This window comes from Ambystoma mexicanum, chromosome 2p, assembly GCF_040938575.1.
Source record: "Ambystoma mexicanum isolate Mex_15411 chromosome 2p, UKY_AmexF1_1, whole genome shotgun sequence".
NCBI lineage: Eukaryota > Metazoa > Chordata > Amphibia > Caudata > Ambystomatidae > Ambystoma > Ambystoma mexicanum.
The window spans coordinates 120,972,676-120,985,433 of record NC_090923.1 but is presented as its reverse complement, the minus strand read 5'-3'; the positions used below and the strand labels follow the sequence as shown (position 1 = coordinate 120,985,433).

The 12,758-nt window shown below is 48.0% G+C and overlaps 1 protein-coding gene and 1 pseudogene across 2 annotated transcripts in view; both read left to right on the top strand.

Annotated features, from left to right (window-relative positions):
* The first annotated feature begins 2,549 nt into the window (after window positions 1-2,549).
* Window positions 2,550-7,146, top strand: LOC138566278 (nck-associated protein 1 pseudogene; annotated as a pseudogene).
* Window positions 7,147-7,240: 94 nt separating this feature from the next.
* ABTB1 (ankyrin repeat and BTB domain containing 1) overlaps window positions 7,241-12,758 on the top strand; it is an 870,760-nt gene continuing 865,242 nt past the window's right edge. The window contains exon 1 of one of the 2 annotated variants that reach the window (XM_069643370.1): window positions 7,241-7,604. In XM_069643370.1, the coding sequence (XP_069499471.1) occupies window positions 7,549-7,604 (56 nt within the window). In that variant the 5' untranslated portion in view covers window positions 7,241-7,548. The remainder of the gene's footprint in view (window positions 7,605-12,758) is intronic. The other variant, XM_069643371.1, reaches the window with a different exon arrangement.

The following is a 12,758-nucleotide window of genomic DNA, read 5'->3' as shown; positions in this document are numbered from 1 at the left end:
AATATATGCCATTATAACCTAAAAGCACCTATGCACCAAACGGACTACTTAAGCACCAGGCCCGAGTAGGCCTCAAACAAGAGCTCCCGTGGACATTAACAAAGCAAGAGTCAGGTTGCTGATCCTGCAGAAAGAACCCGGTGGAGCAACCAGCCAAGGTCGCAATGTTGCAAACCCACATCCAAGAACAAATCATCAAAGGCACGATGTTGCAACCTCGCACTCCGCGCCCCAACGATAAAGGCACGCCGGCAAATTAAACCAGACGCGCAGTAGAAAAAACAATATTAATTGTGCAGAATTCTGCCTCTTTCACGGTCCCTCCCCACGTGACCAAGCCGAACCTGACGAGATGCCAAAACCCAGGAGAGAAAAGGCGTCTGGGTCCCTCGCTACGAGACACAGGCCGATACACTTGAAAGGCTCAATGGACATCTGCTACAGTGGGAGCGGTCAGCCTTCCACCTATGAATAAATCCTCACATTGTCTGCACGTACCCATATTGAAACATTGTTGCAATCACAGGTACACCGAGAGCTGGGAACAACGGTGGTCCCAGGCTGGGAAGCTCACGGGTGCACCAATCAGAACATGGGGCTCTTATCTCAGACGTCAGTAATATTAGCCAATCCTCAGGAGTCTTCATGTAACAATTCTTATGTATCTAATTGTAGGGACAACCCAGATATACCACCTGACTACACCTTGTCCACTAATATCATTCTCTATATGTGTACTATACTAACCCTACCACTCGAGCAACCAATTAAGAGTGGCGATAGGTTTTTTGTTAACTTTCTGAAGTGACGCAAGTAGCGCGTCATAATGCAGTAAAAAGGGCCTGCGAGCCCCACGATTGTGTGTGTGTCAGGACGAACGCGTACGCTCCTTGACCCATCCCTGCCGTTTTGTCTAAATAAACAGCAGAGTCACCTTGCTCCTTGTGTGTGTCTCATACTCTATCTCATCTGGGATATACGGGAGGAGTTGGGGCCTCCCTGCCCGGAGGTCTGCGGACGGCCCGGCCGACCCCGGCAGAATTTCCCCCCGACAGTAATCAACAACGAGGAGGTGGAGCGGGAGCGCCGTGAAAGGACAGCAACTGAGAACATTTGGAGAGGACTGAAGCCGCAGAGGCTGCTGCCCGGAGATGAGGTACTGTTACGGAACCGGCATCCCCAAGGAAAACTGTCGCTGGCTTATGAGCCGGAGCAGCTGGATGTTATCCTCACGACTCCTAGTCCTACTCTTCCTCTTCACAATCATTAAAACCAGACTCTTCCACGCTGTGAGTGATGGTAGGGCCCACGATGTTCAGTTGGAAATCGTTAAATGAGAGGAAATGGAGCATGAGAGTTTTATACCCCTTGGGGTGGTGAAACAATAATAACATACTTGCCAACCCTACCGATTTAGGCCGTACGATACCGCTTTTTAAGCAGTCCTACCGCCTACCGATTTATTGGCACCAAATACCGATTTTTTTTGTTAAAAAAAATGTTTATTTTAAAAAAAAAACATTTTCTCCCACGCCAGCTCGAGGGAGTCTTTCAAGGACTCCCCCGAGCTGGCGTAGCGGGAGAAGGCGCGGCATGCAGGCTTTTGATGTCAAAGGCACCCGCGGCGGTGGGCTAAATGCGCCCCTCCGCCTCGGGTGCCTTTGACAGAAGGAGCCATTAGCCCTCCACCACACCAGATTGGGCAGTCTTTCAAGTGCTTCCCCGAGCTGGCGTAGCGGGAGAAGGCGCAGCATGCAGGCTTTTGATGTAAAAGGCGCCCACGGCAGTGGGCTAAGGGCGCCCCTCCGCCGCGGGTGCCTTTCACAAAAGGCGCCATTAGCCCCCCACCACGCCAACTCAGGGGAGTCTTTCAAGGGCTCCCCCGAGCTGGCGTGGTGGCAGACGGCGTGGCAGGCGCCCCATTGTCATTGAATGCACCTGTGGCGGCTGGCTCATTCAATGACAATGGGCTGGTGACGCCTATTCCTATCCATAGCTCTCAACTCACACGCTTTTGGCGGGTGTCACCCGCCTTGTAAAGGGCTGCATCACCCGCCAAGCCTCCTGCACGCCCATTCATTCCAATGGCCGTCTCACCCGCCAAAAACAAAATCGGGTGATTTCACCCGCCTTTGCAGCACAAATAGTTGAGAGCTCTGCCTATCATTACCTCCTCGCCGGATTATTTTTGAAACTTTAAGATTCCTACAGATTTTTGGTCACAGAATGTTGCCATGTATGTATTAATTTGCGAAAGGATTCTGTCAGTGGAGGCTTGGTCTCAAAAATAAGTACTATTACGAGGAAGAGCAGGACTAGGAGGACGGAAACAGAGCTCTCCCTTTTATTCAGTGGCTCTAGCTGAGTCGACAGCACTATACAGTGCAGGTACTGCAGTGGCAGTTCCAGACATTCCCAAAACTCTATGGTCTGCGTTCCAGGCATTCCTCGCACTCTATGGTCGATGCTACAGAGTATAGACGCTTCGAGCGTTTCCTGGTTCCTTGTGAGAGGAGAAGGGGGAGTGTCCTCCCGGAGAAGGAAGGAAGGAAGGGAGGCAGCAAGCAAGCGGGGCGGCGAAAGGAGCCGAGCGGGGGCGGCTACTGACAGGTGCCTTCTGCCACGGGTCTCTGGGCGGCCGAGCGCGGCTTTGAGTTTCCCACTGCCGCTGGACTGCAGATTAGCTCGGCGAGCAGTAGGGTCGCACCAGCCCTCCCTCAGCCGGGCGCCGCTCCTTCCCTGCAGGCGGCACCCAAAGCTCCATCATGCAGCCCGCCCAGCTTCCCAACCAGCCCAAGCTGGCGGAGAAGCTGACTAGCCTGAACGAGCGCGGCCTGGGCATGCTGAGCCGCCTGTACAACATCAAGAAGCAGGGCCAGGTGTGGAAAGCCTGCGGCGCCCCGAAATCCAAGGCGCCGGCTCCGAGCGACAAGCTGCTGGAGGCCAACGTGAAGACCATCGTGCGCAGGTTCCCCGCCGTGGAGACCCGCAGCAGCAGCAACCAGCAGCAGCTGGCCCAGCTGCAGCAGGACTCGCCGGCCCTGCTCAAGAACCTGGCCCTCTACTACTTCACCTTCGTGGACGTGCTGGACTTCAAGCAGCACGCCTGCGAGCTGCTGCTCACCATCGACGCCTGCCAGGTCTACTTCGACATCACCGTCAATTTCGATCTGACCAAGAACTACCTGGACCTGGTGATCACCTACACTGCGCTCATGGTTATGCTCTCTCGCACCGACGAGCGCAAGGCCATCATCGGCCTCTACAACCATGCCCACGAGATGACCCACGGCTCCAACGACCCCGAATACCCCCGGCTCGCCCAGATGATTGTGGACTACGAGAACCCCTTGAAGAAGATGATGGAGGAGTTTATGCCTCACAGCAAGCTGCTCTCCGATGCACTGATCTCGCTACAGATGGTCTACCCCCGCAGGAACCTTTCGGCAGAGCAGTGGAGGAACGCCCAGTTGCTCAGCCTGATCAGTGCCCCCAGCACCATGCTGAACCCCGCCCAGTCAGACTCCATGCCCTGCGAGTACCTCTCCTTGGACGCTATGGAAAAGTGGATCATTCTAGGATTTATTTTGTGCCACGGGACTCTCAACACTGACCCCACCGCTTTGAATCTCTGGAAGCTTGCACTTCAAAGCACTTCCTGCCTCTCCCTCTTCAGAGATGAAGTGTTCCATATCCACAAGGCAGCAGAAGACCTGTTTGCAAACATCAAAGGTTATAACAAACGTGTCAGCGATATCCGGGAGTGCAAGGAAGCTGCTATGTCCCATGCTGGAGCCACGCACAGAGAAAGGCGTAGGTTTCTTAGGTCTGCTCTGAAGGAGCTGGCAACTGTTCTTTCTGATCAGCCTGGGCTGCTGGGACCCAAAGCACTCTTTGTCTTCATGGCATTATCCTTTGCTCGTGATGAAATCATATGGCTCCTTCGCCATGCAGACAACATCCCCAAAAAGATGGCGGGTGACTTCATAGACAAACACGTAGCAGAACTTATTTTCTACATGGAGGAGCTCAGAGCCCAGGTGAGAAAATATGGGCCAGTGATGCAGAGATATTACGTGCAGTACCTGTCGGGCTTTGATGCAGTGGTCTTAAACGAACTAGTGCAGAACCTCTCTGTGTGCCCTGAAGACGAGTCTATCATTATGTCCTCTTTTGTGAACACCATGACCTCTTTGCGTGTCAAGCAGGTGGAAGACGGGGAAGTGTTTGATTTCAGGGGAATGCGATTGGATTGGTTTCGACTACAGGCCTACACCAGTGTGTCAAAAGCTTCCCTCAGTCTGGCCGATCACCCGGAGCTTGGCAAGATGATGAACACCATCATTTTTCACACTAGAATGGTGGATTCGTTGGTCGAGATGTTGGTAGAGACATCCGATCTTTCGATATTTTGTTTTTATAGCCGAGCCTTCGAGAAAATGTTTCAGCAGTGTTTGGAACTGCCTTCTCAGTCGAGGCATTCCATCTCATTCCCGCTCATCTGTACTCACTTCATGAACTGCACCCATGAACTTTGTCCAGAAGAGCGGCATCACATTGGGGATCGCAGTCTTTCGCTGTGTAACATGTTCTTGGATGAAATGGCGAAACAAGCTAGAAACCTGATCACGGATATTTGCACAGAACAGTGCACGCTGAGTGACCAATTATTGCCAAAGCATTGTGCCAAAACCATCAGTCAGGCTGTGAACAAAAAGTCCAAGAAACAGACTGGCAAGAAAGGTGAACCCGAAAGGGAGAAACCAGGGGTAGAGAGCATGAGGAAAAATCGATTGTTGGTTACCAACCTGGACAAATTGCACACTGCACTTTCTGAGCTCTGCTTCTCAATCAGTTATGTACCAAACATGGTGGTTTGGGAACACACGTTTACACCGAGAGAGTACCTGACATCTCACCTAGAAATCCGCTTTACCAAGTCAATTGTTGGCATGACCATGTACAACCAAGCCACACAAGAGATTGCAAAACCTTCAGAGCTGCTGACAAGCGTTCGGGCATACATGACTGTGCTCCAATCAATAGAAAACCATGTTCCGATTGACATCACTAGGGTGTTTAATAACGTTCTTCTTCAACAAACTCAACATTTAGATAGCCATGGAGAGCCAACCATCACCAGCCTGTACACCAATTGGTATTTAGAGACTTTGTTGAGACAGGTCAGCAATGGCCATATAGCATATTTTCCTGCCATGAAAGCATTTGTTAATTTGCCCACAGAAAATGAACTCACCTTTAATGCGGAGGAGTATTCTGACATCTCTGAAATGAGGGCACTCTCAGAACTGTTGGGCCCATATGGCATGAAATTTCTGAGCGAGAGCATAATGTGGCATATTTCATCACAAGTGACTGAGCTGAAGAAACTCGTGGTGGAGAATGTTGATGTACTCACGCAGATGAGGACAAGTTTCGACAAACCTGAGCAGATGGCTGCTCTTTTTAAGAAATTGACATCTGTTGACAGTGTCTTGAAAAGAATGACTATCATTGGTGTTATACTGTCTTTCCGCTCTCTTGCTCAAGAAGCCCTCCGAGATGTCTTGTCCCACCACATTCCATTCCTTGTAAGTTCAGTGGAAGATTTTAAGGATCACATCCCAAGAGAGACTGATATGAAGGTTGCTATGAATGTCTACGAGCTATCGTCTGCTGCTGGATTACCTTGCGAGATTGATCCAGCCTTGGTCGTAGCACTGTCCTCTCAAAAGTCCGAAAATATCAGTCCAGAAGAAGATTATAAAATCGCTTGCTTGCTCACTGTGTTTGTGGCTGTTTCGTTGCCAACATTAGCCAGTAATGCAATGTCCCAGTACAGCCCTGCTATTGAAGGACACTGCAATAACATACACTGCCTGGCAAAAGCCATTAACCAGATTGCTGCAGCATTGTTCACTATTCACAAAGGTAGCATTGAGGACCGCCTTAAAGAATTCTTGGCTCTTGCGACTTCCAGTCTCCTGAAAATTGGCCAGGAAACGGATAAAACCACTACAAGAAACAGAGAATCTGTTTATTTACTCCTAGACATGATTGTGCAGGAGTCTCCTTTCCTGACAATGGATCTTTTGGAATCTTGTTTTCCGTATGTGTTGTTGAGAAATGCATATCATGCTGTTTACAAACAAAGTGTCCCATCTTCCGCGTGAATAGTCTGAGCCAATGGGAGCAAAAACCACGCTTACCACCGTCACTTGGAACATTTTGAGACAAGTTATTTTTTGGGCTGATCAATGTTGTGCGGTTTTCGGGTGGGGGGAAGGGGTACACTTTATTACAGCACTGTATTTTTGATCAGTGATTTCTTGATGTGTTTTTATGGTCTACATACCCTACATACACACATCGTTTTCAACGTTTACGTTTAAAGTACTTAAGTTTCGTGTTTGATATTAACTAATGAAAAACACTACTCTTCGTTTCCAGAAGTAAATGCCTTTTAGTGGTTATTTTGGATTGTGTACTACTTCCATCTGTTTGTAAATAATTTCGTTGAGTTATGCTGTTCTAACTCCTAGGTGGAAATGTAACTGGTGTTCTGTGCACTTTATAGGGCAGTTGCACGTCTATTTAGGTTTTTTTAAAGGCGAAACTCTGTAAGCACTAAACCCGGGGTAATAACAATGTCGCACCTACCAACTGCAGCCGTGTTAGGGCACAAAGGTAGGGCCCTTCCCCATTACCCTTCGTGAAAAGATGTCGAGCTGCCCATGTCCTGTGTTAAGCTTTCAGCTTTTTAGCCAACAACGTTTCCGATATCAAATCTGTAGTTTCGGTACCCGAATGTGTATTAGCCTTACACATACACGCATGCAAAACTTTGTGGGTTATTAAGAAACCAACTCTGGCTGATTGTACCTCAAGACACAGGACCTGAATGTATTGTATCTGCATTTTTTTTATTTTTACATCAGTCTGTGATTCCTGGTTATGACGCAACATTGTACTGTGCTATATGATGTATATCTCTCTACACATATGCATCATTTGATTTTAAAATGGTTATGCTTAAATACTTTATATTGTCCGATTTTTACATGCCATTGCTCTTTCCATAGTGTACTGTAAAAGGTGGACTGTAACAAAAAAAACATGAACACTAAATAAATATCGTAACCTGTGTGTGGCGCTGTGGTTTTTGTATGCGAGCCGCTGTGGACTCTATGATTCTAGGCCCATACCTGTTTGACGTGCGTCTTCGACTCTATGATCCATCAGCTAGCTGGACATTCTTCCTCTGGTAGTTTGCTTTACTGTAACTCTATGGTGTACGCATACGCCGTGGGCCGTTCTAGGGCGCCCCCTGCAGGAAACCTTGTTTCCAGTCGGAATTCTGGAGCCGTGCGGGCGCTGTCACTGTTTACCTTCTTCTCCTCCGGCGGCGAAGCGAGCTTCAGAAGAAGCTGTCGCTAAAGAGGGGCTGGCTCCTGCCTCTCGAGCTTCGTCGCCGCACTCGGCTAGCTTCGCCGCCCTGCTCACCTCCACTGGTTCGATGCCCCTCTGCGGAGCCCCGACCCCCGGGCCATGGACACCAGCGACCTCTTTACGAGCTGCAAGCGAGGCGACGTGTTCCGAGTGCGGTGAGTTGAGCAGGGTAGGAGCGGCGGGGTGGACACTCTTGTGTGTGGGTGGTTACTGGGACTGGACGGAGGTGCACGGGTTGTCGCCTGGCCTGCATATCGGATTCCCCCCACCTTGAGTTACAGCTTCAGTGCTGGTGTTATTGGGAGCTGTACTTTTGATGATCCTTGATTGATACACCCACATAACATTGTGTCAAACCCTATGTTACTCTTTCACAAAACAATGTGTCCTGGGGATAGTGGTCACCCCGCCCTCTGCCCTCCCGAGACTGATGGCACCTTGTGTGGGTTGTTTCATTGGGGACTTGAGGGTGAAGATCCCCTCCCCAGGATGTTAACCTGCATGGCATGAGTGAAGCGACGGACACCTAGCGATCTATGGAAAAGTCTTAACTATGTTTATGGGGAATCGGTTTTTCACTGTGTGGAAGCAGGAGCAATCCCTAACTAGCTACTTTCATCGATTCCATGCCCTCACTTTCGCAGGGGTACCACAGCGGTTGCAGCAGGTAAATATGCTAAGGGCAGGGGTTTACAGAATTTCACTGAAGGATCTGGGGCACCTCGTCTCACTGGCTGTTTTCCTGCATTTTTTTATGGGGTCTAACAACAAAGTAGAGTAGGTCACCCTGCCTTTTTAGATGTGCATTTACAACAATGTACAAGCAGTGTTCGAAACCATAAAAAAGTGCAAGTGCATCAAAGTGCCATATAAATAAATGGGGTGCAATCGCAACATAACTGAACCCACAATCTCGTACCCACACCCTTAAAGAAATGGCACGAACAACGCTGTTTTAAAGTCTGGTCGCCAAAAGCAGTTAAAAGGCGGTGACGAGGTGGATGGGTTTGTCCCTGAATTGGGCAGAGTGAGTGCAGTTTAAATAATATAGTAAGATTTTGCCCGGTGCTACTCCCTTAGATTTTGATTTAAATATGTGGGTGAAATCGTACATTTTTAGGCAAAATTAGAAAAATTGTTAATGTTGCATTTGCACCCTGTTCTGCAGAACAACACGAGTGCCACCAACAGTAGGCAGGAGCGTTTTGTAACTGTCCTGTGAACAATATGCTAGCATTGACCCGTTGTCAGTTTTGACCACATTCGATCATGAAAGAAAAAAACTGGTCCTAGCAATGAATGCATCACACAATCCTCAGCAGCCGGTCTTGACCCTGCCTATCAATACATCACAATTCACTATCCTGTATCTCGAGCTGTCAAAACCCTGGGTGTATAGCTCAAATACGCCGCACTCATCATTTCACTGCAAATCAACTCCCATCTCCTCGTCTGCTGCCCACTCCATCAAGTGTGTCAATGCCATCAAACCCTATCTCTCGGCACAAAACCGCTTCACCATCGCCCTTGCGATTATAGGCTCCAGGCTTGACTTTTGCAATGAATGCCCTTTTCGCAGGCACCAGTGATAGGAACCTCAACAAATTGCAGGTCATGCACAACAATACCCTCTGTGCCACCCTTGACCTGCCTAAACATGAGCAAATCACAGCATCCAGGAGAAAAGCGCACTGGCTACCTGTTCGAGAAAGCATCAACTTTAAAATCTTCTCCATCTCACACCGCTGTCACTCCAACTCGGGTACTGCTTACCTTTAACATAGAATTGCAAAAACCCACTATCCGTCCAACACGCGCAGCCTACAGCTGTTGCATCATCATCCCACGATTCAAGCGAAGCAGAGCTGCTGGATCCAGCTTCCCTACCACCACTGCCACACTTTGGAACTCATTGCCACTCGACCTTTGTTTTGAACCTGCTCATTAGCCTTTCAGGAAACAGCTAAAAACGTACAATCTCTATGCAATGTACCTACTCATCAGCTTTTACCATCTCTGCCTGCACCATTCTTCAGCTAGGGCCTAGATGCTTCTTGGTTTCACGCTCTGCTACAAATGTAAACATAGCCACTGTTAAACACAATACCCAGTGGTGGAAATGGACGCAATTTACTGGGGGAACTCCCTCCCCTTTCCCCTTTTGTGTGCTGGTGGGGGGGGGGGGTTATCAGATAGATGGATTGTCAGTGGTGTGGGTGGGACTGAGCAACGTGTCAATGTGATTGCCATGAATATAGGATGCTAGCTGTTTTGCATAAAACCAGCGAGTTTGGGAACAGAAGAATTGCCATCAATTTATCAAACATGACTGATGGTAATTCAAATTCTTTATGAGCATGCATTGCACACTTTGTATGATGCTCATTTCATCTGTCAGAATAGCGACCATGACAGTAAAATGTGTGCAACGCATAATGCACATATACGGTATTGGGCTTTTTTTCCATTTTTTAGTTTGGGGTGTACTGGTAAGCAACGTACGTAGCTGCATATCGTAGCTCGTATTGACTCCAGACGTGCACATCATTCAGGAGACACGCAGCAGTTCGGGGAAGGGAGCAGGGGGAATTTGGGCCTCAGGTCTACAGGGAACACCGCTCTGGCAAGAAAACCTGAGGCCTGTTTCAATACATGCCTGTGCTACCCACCTTTTAATTCTTTAAGTGCTTGAATGAAATCCTTCAGTATGTCTCGATAAATACCGACACTGCCCTCGGTTCTGTGTCATGTCTGCACCCACAAACTGCCTTTGCCCCACTTGTGTGCGCACATACTCTTGTACACATACATGAACCTCATGCACACAAACTTATTTATTTTCCAAAATCAAAGTTTATTGCCTTTTATCTTGTGAAAGATACAAACAGTACACTTTTCAGCATAAGAGCATATAACCGAATACGTCCACCAGATAACTATCAATAACATGCCCCTCTTTTAAATCCCACACCACGCATTTCTATTATAACATTTTTTATTACAACCTTAACAGATCGATTTATCACACTGTGACGTCACTCTAACCCAGCCTACCTTCCATATATGCATTTTTTAAAACCTTTATTTTTCACTTTTAACAACAAAACTTATTTACATAGTATTTACGTTATACATATCAATATGCATTTTCTAAACTTTGACAGCTACATCATGAATCAGGCATTTGGTACGTGTCGGAATGGGACTAAGCGTTTCCGCCATACTTGTTATGTCGTCTTCATTGTCTGATAGGTATCGGCGAAGCGGGCCCCACATATATTTGGGTCTGCATGTGGAGACTGTCCCTTTGACATAGGTCTCTTCACTCTCATGTACGGTTCTCAGGTTTTTCAGCAGGGCCTAGGTTGTGGGTGTCACTTTTGCCTTCCAGTTCTTTAGGATATTCCGTTTAGCCACAGCCCCCGCCACTGCGAAGAGTCTGTGTGTTTTTTCTGCCACCTTACCTATATCGCCCAATAAGTATTTGAGCGGGGTGGCTGGGATCTGTATGTCCAAAATGTCACTAAGTATGGTGACTTGTTCCTCCTAGAATTGTCTAACCAGGGGACATTCCCAGTATATATGCAACGAATCAGCATCCGGCGAATTGCATTTGGGTCATCGTGTCTGCTTGAGTCGATCGAATTTGCTTATCCTGCTGGGGGTTATGTGCAAGTGGTTCAGTATTTTGAATTGCATCAGTCTAAAGTTGGTATTTATGGAAATTGACAGAATTTCGCCCACTGCGTGTCTTCTATGGTTGTATTTAGGTCTGCCTCCCATTTGGACTTCATTTTGTTCTTTCAGGAGTTGTATTTCTGAACCGCCTTGTATAACGTGGAGGTGTTGCCTTTGACCCCATCTTGTGAGAAGGTGCTAGTCAAGAATGGATGCAGGGTTGGGGCTGCAGGGAATGACGATCTCTAGTTTCGGCATGTTGCCCTCAGGCGGTGATGCAGCGTCGCGTTCAGACCAGACCAGAGCTTCCACTGGACGACTTCTAGTAGGACAAACCTCTCATCAGGAAAGAGATCTCTTGGGTGCATTTCTTTACCCGGGGTCCCAGCTCTTCTGCAATGTCGTATCAAATGTGGGTGGCATGTCCGGGTAGTGCCAGAGGGGAGAGTGTGGCCAGTATGGGTCAGTGCAACCCACCCTACAAGAGTTGCCCAGGATCGTGTTGTACATTGTACTGGGTCTATCTCGTCTACTTTTACTTGCCTTTGCAAAAATCATGGATTGTAGGTACGCGGAGGCTGATGCAAACTTCTCAGCTTGTATGTGGGCGTATTGCTCAGTGTCTTGGGACCAATATTTCGCAAAATGGGCCTGTGCGGCATGGTAGTATAGCAGAAAGTCTGGACCAGCCAGACCGCCTGTGTCCTACTGTTCACATAGTTTGGGCCAGTTAATTATTACCGTTATGCCTCCCAATACGAAGTCGGAAGCCAGCTTTTGTAGCTTATCAAAAAAGTGGCGTCCCGGCCATATTGGGATATTGGTAAATAAGTAGAGTAGTTTGGGTACCACTAACTTTTTCAAAAGGGTGAAACGGCTGTATAATGAGAGGGGAAGTCTGTTGCAGACGTTTAACTTAGACTCGAGTGTCTGTATATATGGTTCGTGGTTTTTGGCGTATAGTTTTTTTTGTCCATGGCCATTATGATACCTAGGTATCGTGCTGTGTTTGGGGACCATCAAATTGTACTGTGGTTGCCGATCTTACTATGGCGTGCATTAGGGGATGACCTCTGTTTTAGCTTGGTTGATTTTGTGCCCCGAGAATTTAGCGAATTTGCAAATCGCTTGCATCACGGGGGGGAAGGTTGGTCTTGGGTTCTCTTATATGTAGCATGGTATCGTCAGTGTATAATGATATAAATTGAGGGGGGGCCTCTTGCACGTATTCCACGCCATGAGTGCCGCCATGTCCTCTATAGTGAGGGTGAATATGAGGGGTGACAAAGGGCATCCCTGTCTTGTGCCTCTGTGTAGTGTAAATTCAGGTGATATTGTTTTGTTTGTTCTGACTCTGGCCTTTGGGTTGTTAAATAGCACTTGGGTGCAGCGTATGAAGCTGGGCCTAAATCCCATCTTTCTCATTATGGCATACATGTAGCTCCAGTAGACAGTCGAATGCCTTCTCAGCAGCTAATGCAACTGCCACTGTTTTGGAATTCGGGTCCAGTTGTGATGTTATGGCAAAGAATCTGCGAAGATGCACGGCTGTTGAGTGTGTGGGGGACAAAGCCAGACTGGTCTGGTTGTAATAACTTGTTCATATATGGTAGGAGGCAATTGCTTTGCCG